General features: G+C 48.5%; 1 protein-coding gene across 1 annotated transcript in view; it reads right to left on the bottom strand.

Moving 5' to 3' along the window:
- Nucleotides 1-8,264, bottom strand: part of LOC102876863 (glycogenin-2-like) — a gene marked incomplete at its 5' end in the record, with an annotated part of 21,767 nt that overhangs the window by 4,988 nt on the left and 8,515 nt on the right. Inside the window, one exon of the mRNA XM_006902424.1 lies at nucleotides 5,280-5,408. Within this exon, the coding sequence (XP_006902486.1) occupies nucleotides 5,280-5,408 (129 nt within the window). The remainder of the gene's footprint in view (nucleotides 1-5,279; nucleotides 5,409-8,264) is intronic.

Genomic DNA, 8,264 nt, shown 5'->3' with positions numbered 1-8,264 from the left:
TTAGGGATCTTTGTAAAGTACTGAGGAGCAATGGTGTCTCTCTGGAGACTAAGGTGTACCTGATACAGGCCATGGCCTTTGCAATCACTTGCTATGGGTCAGAGAGTTGAACAATGACTAGGAAGGATAGAAGGAGAATTGATGCCTTTCAGCTGTGGTGCTGGAGAAGAGTATTGAGAAGACCATGGACTGCTAGGAAAACAGATTTATCCTTGAGAGGGTTAAACCAGGCTGCTCCTTGAAGGCAAGGATTCTGAGGCTTCGTCTGACATACTTTGGACATGTTGTAAGGAGAGACCGGTCCTTGGAGAAGGACATCATGCTGGGGAGGGTGGAGGGACAGCGCAGGAGGGGAAGACCCTCTAGGAGGTGGATTGATTCAGTGACTGGGGTAATCAAGATGGGTGTATCGGAGACAGTGCAATTGGCACAGGACAGAGCAGAGTTTAGGGCTGTTGGACGTAGGGTCACTATGAGTCTCAAGCGGCTTGACGGCACATAACAGCAACAACATCATTGATTTGACTATAACTCATAGTTTCCCTGTGAATTGCAGATCTGACCCCGTCCTGTCCTGCCCTGACCTCACCCTCTCTGACACGATCTCCAGCCCATGGCTGTGGTCACTGTCTATCCATCTCACGAAGGGTCTTCCTCTCTGTCTCTGACCCTCCACCTTCCCAAGCAGGATGACCTTCTCCAAGGACTGGCCCCAGATGACCACATGCCCCAAAGTGTGTGAGATCAAGTCTCCCCATCCTGGCCTCCAAGAAGCCCCCTGGTTGACCTTCCCCCAAGACACACTTCTTCATTCTTTTGGCCGTCCATGGGACAGTAAGCACTTTGTCCAACACCCCAGCACAAAGGAATGCATTCTTTTCCTGTCTTTCTTATTTATTGTCCACCTTTGACATGCATAGGAAGTCATGGCAAATATCAGGGCCGGAACCAGAAACACCTTAGTCTTTAAACTACCATCAGTGCTCTTTAGTGCTTTGAAAAAAAAAAACCTTGATGGCAGATTTTCCCAATGCACCACATCTCTTCATTTCTTGACATGTGCATTGTGGACCACAGTAAAATGAAGTCCTTGTCCAATTTCCCGTCTTTCACAATGTTGTCGATTGGACCCATGGTGAGGATTTTTGTCTTCTTGGTGTTGAGATGCAATCCAAAGTCAAGGCTGCAATCTTTGATCTGTCATCCTTCCGCATTGTCCAGCCCTTAGCAAATGATTGAAAAGACCAAGACCAGAATCGAGCGCACCTTAATCTTCAAACTGACATAATGCTCCTTGATTGAGAGAGGTCCCCAACAGCAGATTTTTCCCGGTTGCAGTACAAGTCCTGACTGCTGGGACCAAGGGAGTCAATGATGCACCCCGGCCAAGCACAGACATTTATTTTTTTCTTTTTTACCCTTCAGAGATCAAATCTGGGTTCAGTATCCTCAAGAGAAAAACTTAGTCAAGGCCAGTACATGGTAGCAACGGGTGATCATCAATGGCTGAAACCACAGTGGGGACTTGGTGTCAAATATTGATTATTCCACGAACTGACAAAAAAGGAACACACCAGTCTATCTTGGAGGACGTGCAACCAGGGTTCTCCTTGGAGGCAGGATGGGTACACTTGGTCTCACACACTGTGGGCCTGTGGTCATCAGGGGCCAGTCTTTGGAGGAGGACATCCTGCTGGGGATGGTGGAGGGTCAGAGACAGAGAGGAAGACCCTTGATGAGATGGATGGTCACAGTGACCACAGCCATGGTCTGGAGCCTGTCAGAGAGGGTGAGGACAGGGCCGGACAGGACAGAGGCCTTGGGATTCCTACAGCAGTGAAGGCAGGGGTGTGGGGTGCAAGGAGACCATCAATGGAGGTTTTGTGTGGATGTTTCCAAGACCTATAATCTTGTGTCATATTACAGCTGTGTTTCATCACATTTCTCCCCCCTCCTTTTTAGTTCTTCTTCTGTTCTTTTTCTTTTTAACACTTTTAAAGCTTGACTATTTTGTTTGTATGCATGTATGTATGTATGATTGATTGATTTATCTATTTATCTATCAGCGCAGGAGAGGAAGGCCCTCTATGAGGTGGATTGATTCAGTGACTGGGATAATTGGGATGGGAGTGTCAGAGATAGTACAATTGGCACAGGACAGAGCGGAGTTTAGGGCTGTTGTACATAGGGTCGCTATGAGTCACAGGCAACTCGACGGCACATAACAACAACAACAACAACATCTATCTATCTATTTATTTTTTATTTATTTTTATATTTATTCATTCATTTATTCATTTATGCATTCATTCATTCATTTATTTATTTAAATGGCAGGGGTTGCAAGTAGATTGGCAGTTCTTTCTTCCAAGGCAATGAGGTGTTGATCAGCACCTCTACCGTTCAGACAACTGTGGCTGTGGTTATGTGACTTTATACAGAGAGTTCACAGTGAATAGTAGATCTGAAGCCTGTCCTGTCTGGCGAGACCCTCACCTTCTCTGATAGGCTCAATCCACTTCTTTGAGAGTTTCCCCGCTCACTGTCCCTCCACGTTGTCCCTCTCCAAGGAATAGACTCTCCGAGCAACATGGCCAAAGCCTGGGAGGCAAAACTTAATCACCTGTATCATCTAAGAAACACTCTGGCTGCACTTTCTCCAAGACATCTCTGTTTTATCTGTTGTCAGTCCATGAGATAGATTCACTCCTCTTCTCCAACACCACAGCTCAAAGGCATCAATTCATCTCCCGTCATCCTTAGTCACTGTCCAGTCTCAGACGGATAGCAAGTGAGTGAAAAGACTATGAGCTGAATCTGATACACCTTAGTCCTCACTCTGACACCATTGCTCATCAGGAATCTGGAGAAGTCCCTGCCTGCAGGCTTTCCCCATGCAATGCGTCTCCTGATTGCCTGATGGCTGGTCCAAAGTGTATTGATTGTGGATCAGAGTAAGACGAAATCCTTGACAGTGTCTATCTTCCCCCCCACCCCACCCCGTCTCTATTAATCTGGTGGTGAGAATTTTTGTTTTCTTGACATTGAGATACAAATTGTCTGCATCTCTCAGAAGGGAGGTCTGGTTTTCAGCTCCTTCAGCAAAGAAGCGACAGCCAGGGATTCAGTCAATGGTCAGCAGCCAATGAAAGGTGAACGTATGGGTAACAGTCCCCATGTGGGACACAGGAGAGGGAAGCTAGGCCAAGCTGGACTGGGACGATTTATCCAAAGGCGCCAGTGGACCTTGAGAAACTGCGTCCATCTTCACCTTCACCCTCCACAACCTGGACACCAGACACACGCAATGGGGCCCCAGCTACGACCGCTGACCACTCTCCAAAGTGACCATAGGAGAATAAAGGTCCTCGACTGGGGAGGAATTTAGGCACAAAGCAAAAAAGACACGTGACAATTCCAGCCTTGTTTGTCCACTATAGATTTCTGTACATGCCCTCACCCAAGACTCTCTGGACTTTCTATAATAGTGGCAAGAAGCTGCACTGAAATCCTGAAGGCACCCTGTTTAAGGCCATCAGCCACTCCACAGAAGGAGAGGCCATCACCTCCAGAGTGATCAATTGTCTCTGAAATCCCATTTGAGGGTCAGTTATGGGTCGGTTCCGACTCTACGGTACACAACAACAAACCTATAATAAAACTCTGGCCCTGAAAGTGGCTCCATTGTCAGGGCTGGAAGGTGACCAGTCACAAACACTCCTTCACATGGCCACCTCTTCTGTGGTCCACAGAATGGCCCTGGACCGAGGACACAGCTCAGAGTGCGATGTGGGATACCACAGAAGGAAAGATGAAAATGAGACTAACAAAGACAGAGGAGGAAGGGAACTGGAAGGTGATCAACGTTGCTACCGGTGTCTGAGACAGCATGCGGACCAATGGTTGACTGGACAACGGATCTTCTCATTGAATAGTGTCCTCTAATTGGCATTAGGGGTGTGCCTGATACAGGCCATGGTCTTTGCCATCACTTGCTAGGCATCAGAGAGCTGGATGATGACTAGAGAGGATAAAAGAGGAACTGATGCCTTTGAGCTATGGTGCTGGAGAAGAGTATTAAATATACCATGGACTGCTAGGAGAACAAACAGGTTCATCCTGGAGAGGGTAAAACCAGGCTGCTCCTTGGAGTAAAGGATTCTGAAGCTCCATCTGACATACTTTGGACATGTTGCAAGGAGGGACCAGTCCTTCGAGATGGATATCATGCTTGGGAGGGTGGAGGAACAGCACAGGAGGTGAAGGCCCTCTATGAGGTGGATTGATTCAGTGACTGGGGTAATCAGGGTAAGTGTGTCAGAGGCAGTGCGATTGGCACAGGACAGAGCAGAGTTTAGGGCTGTTGTACATAGGGTCGCTGTATCAGGTGAGACATAATAATAATAATTGTCATAGATATCAATGGCCATTAGGTGGCAGCATAACCACATAAATAATGACAAAGTCTAGCAGTTTGAACGGTGGCGTTGGAGAAGATGAAATATCCCAACAGAATCCAAAAAAGAGCAGCTATGTCTTGGAGAAGGTACAGCAGGCATGTTCCCAGGTTTCTTGGAATCTGTTTTCTTGAAATTGTTGGCCTCTGTGGAGTGGGTGGTGGTGGGGAAAGCTCTTTGAGAAGCGGGTCACCCACCAGATGAAACCCTTGTGAATTTCTGCACGGATTCAAATCATCCACGTCCCAGCTGAGATGTCAAGTCCTTCGTGGATTACACGAGTAAGTGACTCGGTGAACATTGCTGGGGAGTCTCTGCACCTCCCATCTCAACATCCATCTTTCTTTCTTTCTTCCTTCCTTTCTCTTCTCTTCTCTTCTCTTCTCTTCTCTTCTCTTCTCTTCTCTTCTCTTCTCTTCTCTTCTCTTCTCTTCTCTTCTCTTCTCTCTCCCGTCAAATCAGATCTGACTGGTACAGGAGGAGTTTGTTCCTCCTTTTCCTGGCAGAGCATCTGGTGGATTCGAACCGTGTGCCTCTGGGATTGTAGTTGCAGCTCTTTGCCACTAGGCCACCAGAGCTCCCCCCATCTCAACATCTTAATAAGGGCTAGACACCCCCGACACACACTCCTTTCACTGGAAGGATGTCCCCTGGCACTCTCCCATTTGTCCAGAAGGACAAATGAAAATGAGACCCACAGAAAGGAAGGGGGACAAGTGCTGTGACACGGTGAGCAATGTCATTGCTGTCACACAGAAAAACATGAGGAAGGTTGAAACTTCCAGCTTCAGAGTGAAATCACCTGTGGTGTGCTGTACTCACCACTTTTGCATGTCGTTCCTTGGGGAAGGGTGAGGTCTCCTCCACCACCGTGGTGTCCTCGGGGGGTCCCTCAGGAGGTGGGACCCTCACGGAACCAGCACCTTGATCACTGTCAACACCTGGGTGCACCTGTACAAGGTGGGACACACCTGGTCACTCAAAGGCCAGGCTAGGCCATCTCAAAAGGCACCCCAGGGCTCAATACTCAACCCACAGCTGATCTGGACAAGGTTTTCAACAGCCAAAAGCAAGAACATTTTTTCAATTCCTTTTGAAAGGAACAATTGTTGATATTAGACGGTGTGGAGTGGATTATATATGTAGATAGATGGGTGGATAGAAGGATATATACAAGCATAGACGGTTTTCGGTGCAACTGAATGGATTCTGACTCCCAGCAACCCAGCAGGACTGCCCCATGGGGTCTCTGAGGCTGTGAATCTTTATAGAAGCAGATGGCCTCAGCTTTCTGCCTGGGAGTGGCTGGTGGGTTCAAACCCCTGACCTTGTGGTGACAGCTGAGCGTGTCCCCCCTGTGCCAGCAGGGCTCCTGAAAGTCTAGATACATAGTATCTCTCTAGTAGCCTCTCCTGAGAGTCTAGATACATAGTATCTCTCTAGTAGCCTCTCCTGAGAGTCTAGATACATAGTATCTCTCTAGTAGCCTCTGTGTGTCACTGTGCACACACCGTGTGGATGGAAGGCAGGTCTCTCCTAGAGTGGACCAGGCGTGAGATACAGTGTCACCAGCTGGGATTCATTTGTATCTGACTCCCAGTGACCCTTCAGGACAGAGCAGAGCTGCCCCATGGGGTCTCCGAGGCTGTAAATCTTCCCAGAAGCAGACGGCCTCAGCTTTCTCCCTCAGAGTGGCTGGTGGATTCACGCCATCTTTTTCTCTCGTTATTTTTGTTGTTGTTAGGGGCCATCAAGTCGAGTACAACTCTCAGTGATCCTTTGAACAGCAGATCTGACCCCTGTCTTGTCCTGCCCTCTACTCACCATCTAAGATACACTCAGGGCTACTGTTACAGTCGCGGTGTCAACCCTCCTCCTTTGAAGAGACTAAACGATAAACAAGTTCTGGTGGCCCAAGGTGTAAGGAGTTGTGTGGTCAACCAAAGGGTGTGTGGCTCAAATCCACCAGCTGCTTTGTGACAGAACTAAGGGCCCTCTACTCCGATGTGGTCGACCACCCCTGGAAGCCCACAGGAGGGTCAGCTGTGAGTCAGTTCCAACTCGATGGTGATGAGTGTGATCAGATGCTTAACAAAACCAGGGAAGAACTCACTCCTTAGACTAACGTAAGCACACGGCATCAGAAGGGTGGCATTTGCCCAGGGAGCAAGCTCAGAGGACAAGAAAGGAAGACCTAGAAGGAGGAAGGGAAATGAGACTGTCAGGGCAGAAGGGGGATGAGGACTGGGACATCGGAAGTGAGTTAGTTGCTGTCACAAAGCAAAATGTGTAAGAAAGGTTGACACTTGTAACCTGCTCTGTAGTGTTTCCCTCCAATCACACACACACACACACAGAGAGAGATCAGAAACCCCATGGGTCAGCTCTGCTCTGTCCTGCAGGGTCTCTGGGAGTCAGACACAAATGAATCCCAGCTGGTGACACTGTCTCTCATGCCTGGTCCATTCTAGGAGAGACCTGCCTTCCCTCCACACTGTGTGTGTGCACAGTGACACACAGAGGCTACTAGAGAGATACTATGTATCTAGACTCTCAGGAGAGGCTACTAGAGAGAAACTATGTATCTAGACTATGAGGAGAGGCTACTAGAGAGATACTATGTATCTAGACTCTCAGGAGCCCTGCTGGCACAGGGGGGACACACTCAGCTGTCATCACAAGGTCAAGGGTTTGAAACCACTAGCCGCTCCCGGGGAGAAAGCTGAGGCCGTCTGCTTCTGGAAAGATTCACAGCGTCAGAGACCCCATGGGCTGGTTCTAATCTGTCCTACAAGGTCAAAGGAGCCAGAAACAAATGAATAATAGGTGGTTACATTGTATCTAATGCATTTACCAATATGCTAGAGACCTGGCTTCCCTCCACACTGTGTTTGCCCAGTAACACACAGAGGCTACTACAGAGATACTATGTATCTAGACTCTCAGGAGCCCTGCTGGCACAGGGGGGACACACTCAGCTGTAACCACAAGGTCAGGGGTTTGAACCCACCAGCCGCTCCAAGGGAGAAAGCTGAGGCCGTCGCTTCTGGAAAGATTCACAGCCTCGCAGACAGACCGCATGGGGCAGGTCTGCTCTGTCCTGCGGGGGTCACTGGGAGTCAGGATTGACTGAATTACAGTGGGTTGAGTGTTGAGCTTTCCAGTCAGAGGGAAGCATGTGTAACAGGTGGTAGAAACGTCACTGCAGGGTGCATTTCTGCCACTTGTTTTCTAGTAAGAACATTGTGTAAAAAAAAAAAGTGCACATTGAGACGGTGCCACTCATCAGTTTAAAAAGTCCACTTCAGAGCCGAATGGTGCTTGAATTGATGAGCAGAGCAGTGGCTCCCACTTGAGGCAAATTGCAATCAATCACTCAGCCCTCATCTCAGGGCAGCTCCATCTGTGAGGATAAGGAGGACGCTGATTGAAATAACCTCTTCTTCCATGCCTTCGACAAACCTCAGGTACAAACCTGCTTATAATAACCTCCCACTGTTCTGAGCCCCCCTCACCCCTGCAAAAGTCACCTGAGCTTTCAGCCTCCACAGGCATAACACGAGAGTGGCAAAGGGCGGGGTGATCAGACCTGAAGAAAACGCATTAGCTCACATGTGGCAAGCGTCTCAACTGCCATCTAGCACCCCAAGGAAATGAGCTGCCTCGTTCTTGGGCATATCGACTTGGGGGGCAGCAAGGTTAGCAAAGACAACATGTTCTACAGAAAAGCAATGTGTGACATCCTATTTTGATGCGGTGCAAACTATGCTGTTAGAAGCCTGCTGGAAGGTATTACAGGAACAATGA

This window comes from Elephantulus edwardii, unplaced genomic scaffold, assembly GCF_000299155.1.
Source record: "Elephantulus edwardii isolate Elephantulus edwardi_28Jun2011 unplaced genomic scaffold, EleEdw1.0 scaffold00410, whole genome shotgun sequence".
Classification (NCBI taxonomy): Eukaryota; Metazoa; Chordata; class Mammalia; order Macroscelidea; family Macroscelididae; genus Elephantulus; species Elephantulus edwardii.
Note: the sequence above shows the minus strand (reverse complement) of the source record. Positions and strands in the feature narration are given on the sequence as shown.